This window comes from Nuphar pumila, chromosome 1 (assembly GCF_984573655.1).
Source record: "Nuphar pumila chromosome 1, dmNupPumi1.hap1.1, whole genome shotgun sequence".
Lineage (NCBI taxonomy): Eukaryota > Viridiplantae > Streptophyta > Magnoliopsida > Nymphaeales > Nymphaeaceae > Nuphar > Nuphar pumila.
This window is the reverse complement of record NC_143249.1, coordinates 34,957,588-34,976,686: the sequence shown is the minus strand read 5'-3', so window position 1 is coordinate 34,976,686 and position 19,099 is coordinate 34,957,588. Positions and strand designations below refer to the sequence as shown.

The 19,099-nt window shown below is 38.5% G+C and overlaps 1 protein-coding gene across 3 annotated transcripts in view; it reads right to left on the bottom strand.

Annotated features, from left to right (window-relative positions):
• The window catches only part of LOC149848658 (exocyst complex component EXO70A1-like), a 62,141-nt gene that overhangs the window by 14,576 nt on the left and 28,466 nt on the right, over positions 1–19,099 (bottom strand). The window contains exons 5-9 of one of the 3 annotated variants that reach the window (XM_089996757.1): positions 15,906–16,083; positions 15,624–15,836; positions 14,220–14,425; positions 9,468–9,668; positions 9,287–9,386 (exon numbers count right to left, since the gene is read on the bottom strand). In XM_089996757.1, the coding sequence (XP_089852883.1) occupies positions 9,287–9,386; positions 9,468–9,668; positions 14,220–14,425; positions 15,624–15,836; positions 15,906–16,083 (898 nt within the window). The remainder of the gene's footprint in view (positions 1–9,286; positions 9,387–9,467; positions 9,669–14,219; positions 14,426–15,623; positions 15,837–15,905; positions 16,084–19,099) is intronic. The other 2 variants (XM_089996766.1, XM_089996773.1) reach the window with 2 other exon arrangements.

The following is a 19,099-nucleotide window of genomic DNA, read 5'->3' as shown; positions in this document are numbered from 1 at the left end:
TTTCTCCAGACTACTCTAGATTAAGAATATTTGGGTGCAAATGTTTCATATTTACTGACAAAAATGATAAACTTTCCCCTCGTGCGATTCCCTGTGCCTTTTTAGGATATGCTGAAAACCAGAAAGGTTATAGATGTTTTGACTTCAAAAATAATAAACTATATGTGTCTAGAAATGTTTCCTTTCTTGAAAAGGAGAGCTTCTTTGATTTTAGAAAATTAAAAGACGTCACTGAGTACTCCTTTTTGCTAGATCTAACATCAACATCTGATGAATATGACCTTGATTGTAACTTTGATGATGATCCAAGAATTATTGATCTTAATGTTGAAAATGAAGAAGTTCATAGAGATACTAGTATTCAATATTCCAGGCGACAAGAGTCTAATACTCCATGTGCACTTGAGAAATATTCTAACATTCCAACTAGACAATCATCCCGAATCTCGAGGCCTCCAGAAAAGTTTGTATCATACGAGTCTTTCTCACCCACATATAGGGCAGTTATTGCATTAATTCACTCATATGAAGAACCATCCACATATTTTCAAGTAAAAAATGATATCAAATGGATAGAAGCCATGAAAGGTGAATTAGATGCACTTGAAAAGGCTTCTATATGGAATATTCAAGATCTTCCTCCAGGGAAGAAAACTATAGGATGTCGATGGGTTTATAAAATTAAAACCAAGAGTGATGGTACTCTTGAAAGATATAAAGCCCGTTTAGTAGCCAAAGGTTATGCCCAAGAATATGGGATTGATTATGAAGAAACCTTTGCTCCGGTGGCTCGTATGACTACTGTCCGAACCTTAATTGCCTTAGCTTCTATCAAAAAATGGTCTATTTTTCAAATGGATGTCAAAAATGCTTTTTTAAATGGAAAGCTAGTTGAAGAAGTATATATGGAACCCCCTCCTGGTCTAAGTATTCCTAAGGGTAAAGTCCTTCGCTTAGAAAAAGCTCTTTATGGACTTAAACAAGCACCAAAAGCTTGGTATGATAGGTTTAGTCGTGTTATGATTGATATTGGTTTTCAATTCTGTTTAACTGACACTGCTTTGTTTATTAAGAATTCTGATGCAGGGATCATTGTGCTTCTTCTCTATGTGGATGATATGATCATCACCGGAAACGATAAACAGGGAGTTGAAACAATCAAAACACTTCTTAAATCTCATTTTGAAATGACCGATTTGGGCTTGTTGATATATTTTTTAGGCATTGAAGTTGCTTATTCTCCTAGAGGATATTTATTATCTCAGACTAAATTTGCTTTTGATATTGTTTTCAGGTCTGGTATTACTGATGATAAGAAAGTTGACACTCCAGAAGTTGTTAATGTTAAAATGAAGATTGATGATGGAAAACTTCTTGCAGACCCTACTCCTTACAGACAGCTTGTCGGGGCACTTTCCTATCTATCTATTACCAGACCAGATATAGCACATGTTGTTCATACAGCAAGTCAATTTCAACATGCTCCTACTTCTGTTCATATGGGAGCAGTCATGCGTATTATCAGATACATCAAGTCCTCTCTTTCACGAGGACTTTTCTTATCTTCCTCCTCTTCTCTTGATTTAATTGCATATACTGATGCTGATTGGGGAGGTGATCCCAATAACAGACACTCAACCACTGGCTTTTGTGTCTTTTTAGGGGAATCATTAATCTCGTGGAGGTGTAAAAAGCAGCAGAAGGTATCTCTCTCATCCACCGAAGCTGAATACAGAGCCATGGCAACCACGACCATGGAAGTAGTTTGGCTCCGACGACTGCTTGCTGACATGGGAGTTGAAGCAACAAAGGCTTCACAAATGTGTTGTGACAACAAAAGTGCGATCTACATTGCCAGTAACAGAACATTCCACGAACGCACCAAACACATCGAAATAGATTGTCACTACGTCAGAGAGGAATATCTACACGGGATGATTGATCTGCCATATGTCACTTCAGAATATCAGTTAGCAGACCTCTTTACAAAGCCTCTCGCTGCTCCCCGATTTCACTTTCTCTTAGACAAACTTTCGCTCATTGTACCGTAAGTTTGAGGGGGAGTGTTAAAATGTAAAACTGTACATATATGTATATATAATAATATTATATTATTATATATATATATATATAAATACATTTTTAATTTTTTTCTTTTCTGTATTTTTTTTCCTTTATTTTTATTTTTTGTCTTTATGTCATCTAGTTCAGTTTGAACTAGAATGACTGTTGCTAGTCAAGTCCTGTCCAGACTTGACTAGCAATAGAGCTGTTGGACTGACACAGTCCAACAACTCTTAATAGAGCTGTTGGACTGACACATTCCAACAGCTCTAAATAGAGCTGTTGGACTGTGCCCAACAGCTCTATTGAGTCCTCTTTCAGCTGTGTATATAAAGGGGTGCAGCCCCTCTTGTATTTCACTCCAATGCTTCTTAAGCAATTGGTTTTTCATATCAATAAAGAATACATTTTTATTTTTATTTTGTTTCCAGTTATACCCTTTTTAAGGGTTATGCTTTAGTGTCATTCTTGACACTTGCTCTTGTTAATCAAAGCTCGTGTTTCGAAGATCCCCATTTCATTTCATGAAAAAATTCTGTCAAGAGACTAACGGGCACATTGCTATCATGTAACATGCTCATCGCGCTCTCAACAATATGCCTGTGTTTCCTCTCCGCAACCCCATTTTGTTGAGGAGTATGAGGGCAAGAAACCTGTCGACTTATTCCTTTATCCCGAAGAAAGGCAATAAACTCGTTCGATGAATACTCTCCTCCACCATCACATTGTAAATGCACAATATCACAAGCAAACTTTGTTTTGACCATCGAATGAAACTCCCGAAATATTTGAAAAACTTCATACTTGTGTTTTAAGAAATATATCCAAGTATAACGGGAATAGGAATCAATAAAGACAACATAGTAGCGACTACCAGAAAGAGAAGGAATAGGTGCAGGTCCCCAAACATCGGAAAAAATAATCTCAAATGGCTTTGAAGCTCTTTTATTTATAATATGAAAAGGAAGGACATGGCTTTTGCAGAGTTCGCATGAAGAACATTTATTATTATCATCATAAAATGAACATAAACTAGATTCTGGAAGGAGACCATCAGATACAAGATTTTCAACGAAACCTCGACTATAATGTCCCAAACGACTATGCCAAATATCTGGCTTATTACAATGAGATGAATTAAAAACTTCCAATGAAGGAAAAAACAAAGACTCTGAAGGCGAAGACACTGAAGAACGCTTGAACGACTTCAACTGGAGGACTGGTACTGAGGGTGAAGACAATGAAGGAATCTCCTTGAAGACGTACATGTTTCCTTGTCGCTCCCCCTTAGCGAACGTCTCCTTCGTTCGTAGATCCTTAACATAAACAGAAGAGGGAGTAAATTCGACGGAAGAATTCATATAGTCAACAAGTTTAGCTACAGAAACAATGTTCTTTTTAATATTAGGAGCAAGAAGAACATTAGACAAGTGAAGTGAGGACTTTGACATAGGGATATGTGCATTTCCAGTATGACTAATGGAGTGATAAGTTTCATCTCCCGTAACTATACTACCCTTTTCAAAATAAGGCAATAAGTGAGATAACTTACCTGCATTACCCGTAACATGTGTGGCGGCACCTGAATCAACATACGATTCGCCTTATTCATTTTGCTTGATCGACATCTGAGACAATGCTGATAACAAAAGTTGTTGCACATCTGTGGATGGCACTTTTGTGTCCACAACAGTAGCTGATTTATTCTCAATTTTGTTTATTTTTCCTCTATTCTGTAGATTGAACCAACAATCAGCTTTCACATGTCCTCTTTTGTTACATAAGAAACAAGTGGGCACTCTCCTCTGATTCCCTGTATTAAAAGCTCCTGAAATATTAGGTGTAGGCAAAATACCACGTCATCCCTGCCCGAAACGTCCGCGGCCTCTGCCTCCTTGATGCCCTCCATTCCCTCGTCCAAAACCTACAGAAGTGTCCATGGCCAAAACTGAATGAGGACGAGCTGATTCATTTCCTTCTGCCCTTTGCTTCATAATCATCTCATGCTGGAGAAGTTTCGCTTGGAGGTCGTCAAAAGTGGGCAAGTGAGGAAGGCAGGATAAAGTTGTGGTAAACATGTCAAAATCAGGACCCAATCCATTGAGAAGTTGTTGAACTTTATCTTTATCTGCAATAGCACTTCCAACAACAGCCAATTGATCAGTAATACTCTTCAAGCGGCCTATGTATTCCATGACTGTCATGGAGCCTTTCTTCAAACTTTGAAATTCATGTTTTAAGTACATAACTCGAGCTTCTGATATCTGAGAGTATGTCTGAGACAACTTACTCCACAGATCTGCCGCAGTGCAATCATCTGAAAGAGTAACCAGCACTTCTTGAGAGAGTGTTCACGTAATATAAGCAACCAAAGACTGATCCCGCTTCCTCCAAGCTGTATACTCTGGATTCTTAATAGAAATGGTAATTGTGTCACCCTTCTCATCTTTGGTTTCCTGCAAAATAAGTCGTGGTGGTATAGGAACTAAACCACCCAAATGTTCATCGAGATCCTGACTCCGTATAAAAGGAAGGATTTGCCTCTTCCAGGTCAAAAAATTAGAATGAGTAAGTTTTTCAGTAACGAGCTGACTCAAGAAATTGGCAGAGGGACCGGATGACGAAGAGAAGTCCATAGCAGTGAAACGATGAATAAGCAAACAAGATGAATGGGAAGAAAATAAAACAGATTTTGAGAACACTTAATCAATCAGTAAACCTTGAATAAGGCATATATCTGTACTACCAAAAATGTTGCACAAAGAACACTAAAACAACAATAAAACAGTCGTTGGTGTTTAGGAAAAGATGGAACCAACACAGGTCTGAAAACCAGTCGTTGGTGTTTAGGAAAAGATGGAACCAACACAGGTCTGAAAACCAGTCGTCGGTGTTAAAAAAATTTGTAAACACAGGTCTGAAAAACAGTCGTTGATGTTGAGAAAAAAAATGGAATGAAGAAGAAGGTAAACAAATACCAATGATGAGCACGCTGAAAGGAAAAGGGAAAAAGGTACCAACTTTCAGAAGATGAAATTTTTAGATTCAGAAGAAAAGAGAAGATGTCACGCTGGGTTTGTTGTTCACGAGGGTGTTACGCTGGGTTGTTGTTCACGCTTCTCACGCTGGAACTGTTCACGCTGGGCTTGTTGTTCACGATTAAGAACCTTCACCACGATCTGAAGATGATCACGCTGTTCACGATTAAGAACCATGATCTGAAGATGATCACGCTGGGGTTTGCTGCTCGCGCTGTGGTTGTTGTTCACGATGAAGAACCTTCACCACGATCTGTCAGAACTTCTTCACGCACAGGATTAACCTGAGCTCTGATACCATATCAGATTTGTTCACAGGAGATAAGAGAGAGAGAGAGAGCAATTCACAAAAGGCTGGGGCGGCACTGCAATGCTCGACCTCCAAAACCCTAAGCATTATAAATTAAAAACATATACATATTACAATAATGCCATTAATGAAATCCTATTTAACATGTGTACATATAATATGTGTATGGATCTGGATCCAGATTCATACGCATATGCAATGTTGTATTCTAACAGAAAGTTGCAGGGGCTGAAGGGGAGAAGCAAAATCAAGAGGGTAAGCCCCTCCCCCTGTCGATAAACCCCTTTTAGGGTTCAGCTGCAAAAGAAAATTGGATTTGGGTCGGGTTCGGACCCGACCCGACCCAGATCCAAAATGTAATTTAAAAGTAGAAATGGACATTTTTGGACTCGGTCAAAGTTGACCGAGTCCAAAATGTGGACGGACTCGGCCGGGACTCGTTGACCGAGTCCGACTCGGCGTTGACCGAGTCCGGGCCGAGTCCTAAGCCGCACCCGTGTCGGGGCGTGTCGACTCGGGTGCGGCACCTCCTTAGCCGAGTCCGTGTGACATAGGCTATATCAGACCTGATCAGCTAGTATATACCAGAGCAGTGAGAGCTACTGGGTCCTGATCCTAGCAGACCATACCCAGTCGAGTCTGACCAGGCCCGTGGGTTAACTAGTTAGCCAGATCTGCTGGCAGTGGATCTGCAGCTGGTCGAGTCTACATCTGCTGGCAGAGCATTAAAACTCTTGTTATTTGGCTTGCGCACGGATTGCGTACTGAGAGATCTCAAAGGAGATATAGCTGACTAGGTCTGCGGGTGTTAGTGATTTATGTTCCTTTTCAGCAATCTAGTAAAGATAGTTTTTGGCTAAATTGTTCTTGTTGTCAAGTTTCTTTTTTTTCCTTACCACTAGAATTAGAAATAATTAGATTGTTGGTCCTTAGATTTTATTTTCTGAAACTAACATTAGCTAGAGTAGGAAATCTAGTTGGTGTGTGTGTTTTGTTTTCTATATTTTGCAGGTGGGTTCACGCTTGTTGATGAACGCGTGATAGCGAGGGCTGTGGCCGTGCGACCAAGGAAGCTAGATCGCGAGCAAAAAGAATCCTGCAGATTTTTCCCTTTCTTTATTTTGTTTTTTCTAGGGCCACGAACCATTTAATTTATTTGTAGTTATAATAATTTTTATTGTCTGCTCAAACCTTTGTAATAGGGTAGCACGTTTCTTTACATTTAATTTTAAGGCAATACAAGCTTGTTCTTGTGTGGGGTACGAAAGTTATAAACACGTTCCTTGAGTTCGACCCGAACTTCACTACTAGTGTGAACTGGTTAATTTAATATTTGATACACGGTTTGCACCGACAATTTTATCGAAAAATCTCTTTTAAAATACTTTTAAGAAAAGTTGCATCATCTTGCTTCTCATTTCCTGCTTCCGCTTCCGCTTCCTAGTCTGGTTACGTCAGGCTCAACAGCACACAATTTAAGAATAGTCATTTTTATTATAGTTTTTATTCTCTTCTCTTTTGATTAGCATTTTGTTTCTCACTCAAACTCATATCGCTTCTTTTTTTATTCCTATTTTGTTTTTAAATTGATTTCTCGCTTCCTGCTTATAAATTTTAAAATGTCTTGCTTCTCGCTTCTGCTTCTCGTTTGGTTTCCTTCCACTTCCTAGTCCGGTAACGTCGGGCTCAAGAGCCTAAGAAAGGAGCCTCATGGAAAAGGGAAAAGGAACTTGGACAAATTATAGAAGGAGCTTTGCCAAATAAGTGTTCTTTAAATGGCAAATCCTCAGATAGACAGCCCATGTTTACATTAAAGGAGCACAACTTAGCCATGTTGGCCATCTATTACAATTTCTATGTCAACCACATTCACCAAATAAGAATGTTAAATAATTACTTTCTTGAGAAAACCATACATCTAATAATAGAAATATAAAAGGGGAAAATATTTGCTACTAGTGAAGGTAGAACTGTTAAGCTAGAAATCATAGATGCAAGAATAAGCATGGTTTGTTTACTAAGGATCAAGCCTTGAATCGTAATTTTCTGACGTAAAAACGCAAATTTTTGAGTTATGAAATTTTGGCACATGGTGGGCCAATGATTTTTCAACCCCTTTAAAAACCTAATTACTTGTCATAATTGTTCAGTTATATGTATGATTGATTCCATATATATATATATATATATATATATATATATATATATATATATATATATATATATATAAAATTTAGGGTTGCCCACCATGGGCATTTTGGTCATTTGTACAAGGATAATTCTGCCATTTAGAAAATAGGTTTTTCTTTTCTTTTTTATTTTTTATATTTTATCTCTTTGTGGAAGGGCATTATTGTAAAATGCCTCCATGTAATTGTTGGGGAGTAAATATGATCGTCGGGAGCCTTCCAACGTCTATTTTGGAGGGGCTCCCTTTTGGCTTCTTCTTGTCTATAAATAAGGGCTTAAAGCCCCTTGTATAGTTAAGCTTCTTAGAAGCTCCTTGATGAATAAATTCATTATTTTTAAAGTGTTGTATTGTATACGCTAGTGTAAGCCTTAGTGCTTTTTGGATTGTCCCATAGTGGACTTGTGCATGTGCACTTTGTATTTGTGTTCTTCATAATCCCTTAGTGGTTTTTGTGTTTTGAATCATTTGTGGGTGTGTTTGTGCCTCTTGTTTGAGGTGTGTGAAGATTTCTTGATTTTATGACAATAATCACACGATTCATACCAAGTTTCCTACTAAACAAACCATGTAGATCACATATATAACATTTGATCTACAAAAAAATGATTTTTTTTTAAGAAAAAGTGATTTCTACTCAATAGTTTTGTCCCTTCATTAGTACCAAATATTTACCCATAAAAAAGTAAATAGGAAAATGGATTTCACTAATGTCTTTTTACACTAATGACTATTTACAAACAGAAAAAAAGGAATAAGAAGAATCATATTTAAATAGTATCATGAAATTTAACTCGATTTTCAAACTGTTGATATGTTGAGAATTTCAAATCAATAACAGACACACTTTGCTCATCATAAACTATACAAGATTGGCATCTACAGGGCAGAAAGGGTTAAAGCAAAGTGTTAAAACAAGAATTCTATTACCTTTAAAGAAATTAACATAAAGGTTTCATGAGGTGGTAAAACAAGATTTTGAGACCAAATTATAGCATAAGACCATTTCAATTCATTTGAAAAGAATTGTCATCATCTTAAACATGCCTTCCAGGCTCGAAAAAGCAAAAACTGCAAAGCCATGCTTTATATACATCATACTCAGGCATTGATAAATAGCTAATAAAATTTGGAAGAACAAATGGAATAAAATGTCATATAAGACTGATATTCTTTAAGAAATTGTTCTTGTTATATTGATGATAAAGTAAAACCTAGCAGCCTAAGCATCTAATCTTTTGTGTAGGGTCTGGTTCAGACAAGCAAATAAAGCTATCAAATGTTGGGAACTGGCTTATGAAACGTAGAGAGACTGCACCTTGTTCATGTGGTGGTAAAACAAGATTTTGAGACCAAGTTATAGCATAAGACCATTTCAATTCATTTGAAAAGAATTGTCATCATCTTAAACATGCCTTCCAGGCTCGAAAAAGAAAAAACTGCAAAGCCATGCTTTATATACATCATACTCAGGCATTGATAAATAGCTAATAAAATTTGGAAGAACAAATGGAATAAAATGTCACATAAGACTGATATTCTTTAAGAAATTATTCTTGTTATATTGATGATAAAGTAAAACCTAGCAGCCTTAGCAACTAATCTTTTGTGTAGGGTCCGGTTCAGACAAGCAAATAAAGCTATCAAATGTTGGGAACTGGCTTATGAAACGTAGAGAGACTGCACCTTGTTCCAAGTAATCCTCTTGTACTGGTTGGCATGTTGTTGTACTGTCCTGCGATGCCTTTGCACCCAGTCATCACCCAACAAATCCTTTGCCTCAGACCTGAAAAGTATCATGGTCACTGTTGATATGATCCTGAACTAAGTCATCCCTTCATTCTTTAAATAACAGGTAAATACTCACTTTCGAACAGATTTGACCATATAGTGAATATTGTTCATAAGAAACAGTTGGGTCAATGCAGGATCCTTATATTGCTTAGATTTTGCATCCAGATTGATCTGAAGGGCAGACATTATTCGCATTGTTACAGATGCCAACTGAGAATTTGTCTCATCATTGTTGTCAATTTCCTGAAAAAGTTGTTTCAATGTTGACTGGTAGCTGCACATATTTTTATTATTGGTGTCAGATTGCAAACCAAGCCACACACACACATATACACACTCAATATAAAATAAAGTTTATGCACAAATACAGAAGGGATACAAGCTAATTTAATTTATGTAACACCGATGTCCCCATCATGAGGCGGTTACGGGAGAAGGGGGAACCGCCGCCCCTCCCTCTCCCATGAACTCGATCGTGGGAGAGGAAAGGGGGAGGGGAACGGTTCCCCCCATTATTTTGAAAATGGGGCGACCATGGGGGGAGTAACCGACTCTCCATGGCTATAAAAGCCGGGGGGGAACTCCTTCCCTTCCCCATTCGGCTACTCGGAGAGAGGGAGAGCAGAGAGAGAACAGGAGAGGAGACGACCCGCCGAAGACAGGTAAGTCCCCTACTCTCTCTCTTTTGTTTTAATACGGGGGTCGCCGGAAACCTCACGGTTGCCGACGAGTTATTGTAGAACAGGAACAGGGAGAACCTTGTCCCTGCTATACCAGTTACAAAAATGGCGTAGCAGAGGGTTTTTCCTCTGCTACCGCCACCAAAAATAAAAGGGGGTGGGGTCGGCACCCCCCACTTGCAGAAACCTACAATAGTCCGGCAACGGGGGTTGCCGAAACTGTTGCACGTTGTGATTGCAAACTCAATATGCGTTTTCTACAGACCGAGTCGTCCATGACGAACCAGACTGAGCCGAGTCAAGGCAGACTGGGTGGGCTCAGTCTGGGCGTGTCCAGACCAAGCCAAACAAAAAAAAATGTTCGGCAGACCAAATCGGGTCCGTGTAAATCGACAGACCGACTCGGTCTGTTCAGACCGAGTCAAGTCTGTGCTATTAGACAGACTGACCCGGTTTGGACAGATCAAGTCAGGATCTGTGTATTGTTCAGACCGTCTCGGTCTATTTAGACCGTCTCGGTCTGTTCAGACCGAGTTGGGTTCGAATTAGTTAGCAGACCGTTTCGGTCTGAGCAAATCGAGTCGGGTTTGTAATATGGGTCAAACCAACTCAGTCTAGACCGAAACAAAACGGACTTATGAGGTATATAAAGATATGTGTGTGCGTGATTGATCAGGTGCAGTGAAAAAAATCGAGATAGCGAAAACTTGATTTTTTCATTACGAATTGGATCCAGGTTTGGACCCAAAACTCAAGTCAGATCAAGAACACCCAAGTGGATTCGAAACTAAGTAGACTTGGTGGAATTTAGTCCAAAATCCAAGAATGTCCAGCATAGACACCATGCATGTGTCAAACCATCACAAATAGGTTTGGATTGAGCGTACTGGATCTAAGATCCAATTGGAATTTCGGTTGAAAAACCTAAGTGATAAATTTTGAAAATCAATGTTGATTTGGATCTGAAATTTAATACGAAGTTGACATGGTGTAAAGAAGTGGTGTAGAGATGACATAGATGTCGCTATAAATTGTCGAAAGAGTAAAAAAATATCATTTTCCCTTGGTATGCCTATATAGTAAACAAGGCATAACTTAGTGCCCCGAAGTCAGATTCAGGTGATTCTTGAACCCTTGGATTCTACTGCTTGGGTAGAGTTCATTAGTAGGAGATGTGAGGATAAACTCTGAAAGAATGGAGTCAGAGTTTGATAGTTAAATCCAAGGGTATTTTGATAAATTTAATGATGATACGAGGTATTTATTGATTTCAAATCAAAGGTTGTGTGAAACTAAGAATTGAAATTTAAGTGTTTCAGGTAATTGAACATTTGCAAATTCCTCCTTGGTTGATTAAAACACATGCTAGTTAATTTAAACATCCTTCAATGTGATTCCAAGTGATTTAACTATGCGAGTTATGTTTATTGTGAATAGACATTGTTTGCATGCTTAGGAATCTATAAAGTTCAAATATGATGCTTAAACCCAATCATGCATATTATCTGATTTATGATATAAATGTGGCATGACATGATTCCATGTCAGAAATTGATGTGTTATGTGAGAATTGAGAGTAAAGTTCCAGAGTATTAGGGTAGGTATTACTTTGGAGAATGTAACGTTTTTGCCTTGAGAGGGGTATTGTAAGTGTCGTGAATTAATCTGTAGTGGGTTGCTATCCTTAACAGTTCAGACATGTAAATATGTGTTAAAAAATAGTTAGTGGACATACATTGACGATTGTATAACGCACTGACTTCAAGATGTGAATACTGAGATAAAGTTGTGTATAGGATGACCACACAGAACATGATGGAAAACTCTACTAGGAGGCATGGTCTAGGGTAATGTTGAAGTGTGTGCCTCGTGAGTAACTTGAGAATATCTCATACGTTCCTAGGTGACCCTTAGCGGTTAAAACATTGCCCACTAGACATATGTAGGATGTAGCATGAACCACAAAACCTTGAGGGCAAGTATAACTCCTTGAGATACCTTGGGGGCAGGTATATCTCCTTGAGATACCTTAGGGGCAGGTATAGCCACTCTGGCTCTTCGGCTAGCTACCAATTGATCTCTTGAACTCTCGGCTTGCAACCGACAAGCAGCTGCAGCACTTGTGTCTGTAGTCTAGGCCGGTTTGGACTACGTTGTTGTGAGTTGTTCATATGTCTGGCCAACATCGTAGACTCTGAGTTGTCTACATAGGTTGCTACGCCTGAGAAGGTTATGTCCGAAATAGCATATTAGAATAGATGTGTTTGAGAATAATGTTAGAGATACGGTAAAAGGGGGTAAAACTTATAAATAACATGTGTGCATATTTAGCAAACTAAACTAAGACTAGAAGCTTAGAGCTTACTACAGTTGTAACGGTCGTGTTTATTTGTAAATGGAATCTTACTGGGTTGTAGACTCACCTCTTCTTTTGGTTACAACTGTAGGTTCATGAACTGTTGTTACTCACAGGACCTAATATCGGACTGCGACTCTGCCACATCAAAAGTATGGTTCACCTCTGCTTTTTATTCTGCTTTTGTATTTGGATGGTTATGATATCATAAATGGATGTATGGACCTTCAATTATTAAATGAAAAAAAAAACTGTTATAGTTTTGAGATTATTAGAGTAATTTTCCTCTGGGAACTAACGTCCACGAACCCAGGCTTGAGAGGCCCCGGATCGGGTCGTTACCATTTATCTCTTAATTTAATATGTAATATCAATCTTAAAGCTCAAGTTCCGAAGAGTAACCTAATAACAATTCCAAGTGGCCAACAGAGAATAATGTGCATGATATCCAAGAGCACCTTAATGTCACATTTTCTGTTGGAGTATAATAAAGCCCTATACTGCATTTATTTCACTTCATTCCGTACCACAGATCTAGCATCCATGCAAGAGGACCCAAGGTTACCCATGGTGTGTGTGTGTGTTCTCAGGTTATTCTCTCTGATTCTATAAAACTGCCTATAACATCTATACCCAGGGTCAAGTAAGCAGGATACTTCCTTCACTTTACTTTTTTTTTTGGCAGTGGGTTGAGGGTGTTGTGGTTGGCGTTTAGGGGAGACATTTGATATATTCCAACAAGAAAATTGGTATTTCACCACAAATTTAACCATAAGGTTGATCACCTCAGCAATCATTCATGGTGATTTTAAACTTTAGGTGTATTCTTTAAAATTCTCCATGGTGCATGTACGTGTGCCTGTGTATCTGTTCTCAAAATACCCTCTCTGATTCTATAAAAAACTGACTAAAACATCTACACCCAGGGTCAAGCAAGCAGGATACTTGCTTCTCTTTAATTTTTTGGGGGGGTGGGGTGGGGTGGGGTGGGTGTGTTGTGGTTGGTGTTTGGGGTTATAGGTTTGATACATCACAATGACAAAATAGGCATTTCATAACAAATTTAACCATAAGGTTCATCACCTTCATTACCCACTCTTGGTGATTTTAAACTTTAGGTGCATTCTTTAAAATGCTCACAAAGTTGGGTGTGATTTTGGAATTACTCAAAAAAATAACAGAAAAAAAGTGGTTTATATGTATAAAGATAGATTTGCATTCATCCGTCACGTAATACAAACTAATGAATTAGCCTGACAAAATCTGAGTGGTCAAATGGAATTATATGATATAACATGATTAAGGTAATCTGCTGGAGATACCAAAGAAACAAATAGAGAACATGAAATAGCATGCCAAAAAAAAATATTAAAACTAAAATTAGTACAAGCACTACTTAGCAATGTTGTCAATCGATTTCTGAATCAAATTGGTTTTCTGAAAAAAAAAAAAAAACAAGCCTGAATGTGTCTGAGTCAAATTGAAGTCGGGCCATTTTGAATTCATCTATTTAAACAAATGAATTTTTAGTTCAAAAAATCAGAAAAAAAATTTATATATAGAGGCTGGTTCAGACCATATCATGCTGAGTTGGTTGGATACAGAGCAGTAACGGGGCCTGAATAAGCCCTGGAATTAAATTGAAAAAGGGCAATTTGATTTGAATTAGCTGATTCGATTTAATTTTGACAATACTGCTGCTAAGGTAGTTGAACAGAATTATTAGGAAAAGAAAGAAATCCAAAAATGGCAACCAAATAACTGAAGATATGAGAGCATGTGGCCTTACTCAAATAGAAATTTGACGTAATTAATAACATAACTAGTTAATGGATGCACTGTTCCATCCTGAACTGTTGTTTTTGTAGCATCTTTCTCAACTGCCTCCACAAAATCACCAAAAGTCTCATGGGCTGTCTGTGCCAATCGTTTTGTCAAACTTGATGCTAAATCACGCATGTCAGTGCACGCTTTGCCTTCAAAAATTGCTTCAAACTGACAAGTAAACCCATGTAATTGTAAGAATGAAGTGAACAAATACACCAGAGCCCTCTAAGTCAATCACATAAGCAAGTACACAAACATTGTTTCTCGAATAAGATCATGAAGAAATGAAGATACAGCACTGAAAACCCAAACAGTATTAGTTCATGCTTTCATGGGAAGCATCAAAGCTTCAAAGCAATAACCCATAATAATTAGTGGAAGCTTATCTGTTTTTATGACTGCTCCTACTCTGTTGCTTAAGTTAAGCTCCGTTATGTTGATATTTTGTTTTTTTATTCATAGGCTTACTAAAAGATGCATATTGCATACAATTATTGAACTTCTTGATGTACATGCTCAGTAAAATCACAAGTATGGACTCTACATTGTTCTAAGAAACATGACCGTATGTTTCAGGAAAAAACATCCAACATCCCAATGGGTATCTATGCTAATCATTTTGCAAATTATGCAAAAGAGTATCTTCTACAATCTAATAAGAGAAGTCAAAACAAGATACCTTACTAGTCAATTACTTACCATGTCATTTGATTGTTTAAACAGGGTGCCAGAAATTGGCAATAAGTAGCATGGTAAGGTGACTCAGTTCATGCAAATACACATCAGAACTTTCACAGGTCAATGGCAAATCATTTGACTAAATCCGACTTCCGCAGCTGTTCATTCAACACTTCAAACAATTTTGTTTATCAAAAAATAACAAGGAAGCTACTAATTTATTGGAGAAACATTCTGAGGATGCTACTGAGCTTAACAGCATTTTGACTTTATTGCAGTTCCTAGAGAATGAATAATGCACAATGTCTCATGCAGGCTAAACATAACAAGCCAAAAGACGATCACTTTTTCCAAGACAAGTGGAGAAAGTTTAATAATAAACAATCACAAACAATCGGACACAATCCATTCATCAAAAGAGAATAGATGCCAATGATAAAGGGGAAGCTTTTCAAATGATGTTAAACTCTTGCATAAGTGATAAAAGAGTTTAAATTTTATACATCGCCCTAGGATGTTGTACAAAAACACCCAAAAATCATCTAAATATCTTCTAGACAACTCAATTTCTTTATCCACAAATAAATAAGCAAAGCAAGCATGAACTCAATTGTGATACAAAATTTGCCTATGCCATAACACTACCACATACTGGTCACATTCTGGGAGAAAGGGGCAGTGTACGTACTTCTGGCTGAAGTTCACGCATTACTTCATACATATCCAGGAGTACAAATAACTTCTCTGGGGATCTCTTACTTTTTGCAATAGCCTCTCCAAAACTAAGAAGCATAGCAACACTACTTGCAGTCACTTCTGCAAAGCACTGATCCTTGAGATTGCTCATACCTTCAAATATCTGATCACAAACTTTTCGTTCCCCAGCAAACAGTATCTTCACCTGATCCAAAAGATTCAGATAGTCAAGCTGAACAAGCATTTCCAAAAGCAAAAGTTCGCAACAACTTACAGCAATACGCATGAAATGAATCCAGTTCCCGATTTTAGCCTCCAAAACTTCCCATTGCAACCTCTGAACTTCATCTTTACTTAACCTTTCTACACCAAGCTTCCGAAGGCTCTGTTCCAAAACTGTAGCACGGCTATCCCTGGATGCATATAAGCAAATACCATAGCCATGAGCACTGCTGAATGTTTCAGATATGCATGAAGTTAGCAGCAGTAGAATGACAATGGTGCGTGGCAGCACAAGACATATTTAGGATTCTTGGAGAGCACTAGCAGAAAAAACAGAAAAAGAAAAGTTCAACAAAAGATAAAACATTTGAACATCTGTACAAATGCTTAATAGTCGATACTCAATAGTGAGCTCAGGCACCCCAGATGATGGATACCCAGGTGCTAGGCCCTAAGTGAGTGCCTAGGAATCTTAGGTGACCTAGGAAAAAAAATTTAAATTATTTTGTTTGACCAATTCCTAGAGTTACAAAAGATCCAGGCCTTTTCAATTTTCTTTGTTTGACCAAATACTTGGCCATAGACTTCATGTAGGCTCTGTTTGAGAGCCAGTGTTGGAGAGGAGATGTTAAGGGCAGAGTTACCGGAAGCGCCTAGGCAAAAGGGGAAGCGCGCTTCCCCGAAGCGCGCTTCGGAAGTGCGAAACGTCGCGCTTCCGAAGCGTGAGGGGAAGCGTCCCCCTTTTTTGGGAAGCGCGCTTCCCTTTTATGGGAAGCGCGTCCCCCTTTTATGGGAAACGCGCTTCCCATAAATGGGAAGCGCGCTTCCCCCACGCTTCCCCCACGTTTCCCCCACGCTTCCCCACGCTTCCCCCTCGCTTCCCCATTTTTTTCATTTTTTCGCTTCCCCTCGCTTCTGGTTCGCTTCCTAGGTCGCTTCCGGTTCGCTTCCTAGGTCGTTTCCGAGACAGTTCGGAATTTTCTTCTAAGTGGTCCCACGCTTCCCCGCTTCCTAAATTTTTGAAAGTGCCTTGCTTCCCGCTCCCGCTTCCCGTATCGCTTCCCGCTCCTGCTTCCTCGACTGGTAACTCTGGTTAAGGGTGACGGGAGTGGAGAAGAGAATGGGTGATGACAATGGAATTGTCAACTAAACCCTTGTGAAGATGTTGAAATGGGAAGATTGGAGGTCATATGCACCAGAGTTACCAGTCGAGGAAGCGGGAGCGGGAAGCGGGAGCGGGAAGCAAGGCACTTTCAAAATTTTAGGAAGCGGGAAGCGTGGGACTACTTATACCATGTAATAAACCCAAATATTAAAACAGAATTTTTTTTGAACTTCAAAGTACCACTGCGTGAGGACTCAGATCCCTACCAGTCATACAACTATACCATTAGATTTCGTGCAGCTTCCATATGAAATAAGAAAGATGACCAAATAAACTCAGTTAAAACACAAAATGTGAAATGCTTCTCAACCAATATATTGTTCCTTTCTTTCATGGGACTCACATAAGAATATAAATCACCATCGTATTGATAACACAAAAGATAAAGACCACCATGTTATTGCAACAGGAAAATGAAACAAATAGTCTCTAACAATCCCCTATTCCCTAAATGTACCTTCTAGAGAGAATAAAGGGATCAAACCTGCAACACAAACCTTTACTCACGAGTTGAACTTCACACAGGTCAGACACCAGCCCTATATCACTTGAAAACTCTTCATCAACGCGAAATACGGGCCCACCATTTGAGGAAAACAATTTGGATGGGTCGAAACAGGTCTAAAGTCTAAACTCATTGACTGACCTTATTTCCCCACCTTAACGCCCTCTGACTAGCCACACAAATCTCAGATTTCCAGAAAGTGCACCAAAATAAAATTAAGTTAGACAATGATGTCCCAAACCCTAGGTAGAGAATCGGATCTCCAAGGACCAAAACTTTCAGAAAATAAAACTGATAAGCTTTCCGTTTTCAGAAGATCAAGGTTACGGTTACAAGGCAACGGTAAGCTATAAGCAACCCAATAAATAATGATAAACATAGATACAATAAATTGTTTCCAATAGCATGCACATGAATAAGCAATTCTGCAGAACTGACAAAGAGTGTAAAACATATTCCCATTTCGTCATGCTATTCATAACCTAAATGTCATATTGTATGACTGCAGAAGGATTGCTTGTTCCCTGGAAATGAAAGGGAGAACAGAGATGGAGGGAAGAGATGGAAAGAGAGAGGTCGTGTGAGATACAGAGAGAAGAGATGGAGAGAGATGGAAAGAGAGAGGTCGTGGGAGATACAGAGAGAAGAGTGTGAAATTGTCTACGAAGAGACAATACGCATACAAGCATAAATACTTTATAAAAGAAGTGCACGAAAGCACTCTCACAACACTTGAACAAAATACGCAAAAAGCGTATAAATAATAAACATGCAATAATGCATGTATTTCATAAAAAGAAAGCAAATGCTTGAGACTCTTAAGCTTAGTTTACAACAAAGGGGAACACCCCTATTTATACAAGAGGAAAGGGGTGCAAGAGGGGGCTCCCCAAAGGAGTCGTTGGGGAGCCCCCAATGGTCACAATTGTGACCGTTGGGGGGGCCCCAACGACTCTATTGGGGGGACCCCCAATACACCTTTTTGTTATGCAAAAAGGAAAAATAAAAAAGATAAATAATTACAAAAAAAAAATAAAAGAAGAAATACAGCATATTCCAAATGGAATATGCGCAAAATGTAAAAAGACAGAAATACCCTTTTTGGGTAAAAGAGAAAAAGGGAAAAATATATAAATATATATACTTATATATAGAGATACGTATACATATAATATATGTATACGTATCTCTATGTATATAAGTATATATATTTATACTTATAATAATGTTTTTGAGTATTACATTTTAACACCCCCCCTCAAACTTACGGTGTGATAACCGCAAGTTTGTCAAGAAGGAAATGAAATCTAGGCGAACAAAGAGCTTTGGTGAAGAAGTCCGCAAGTTGATATTCAGACGTCACGTATGGTAAATCAATGACCTTCTTCAAGTATTCTTCCCTGACATAATGGCAGTCCATCTTTATATGCTTTGTTCGCTCGTGAAAGGTGTGGTTTTTGGCAATATAGATTGCACTTTTATTGTCACAGCACAGCTTTGTTGGTTCTCTGATAAGCACTCCCATATCTTCCAAAAGGCGTCAAATCCATACAATTTCCATGGTAGTGGATGCCAT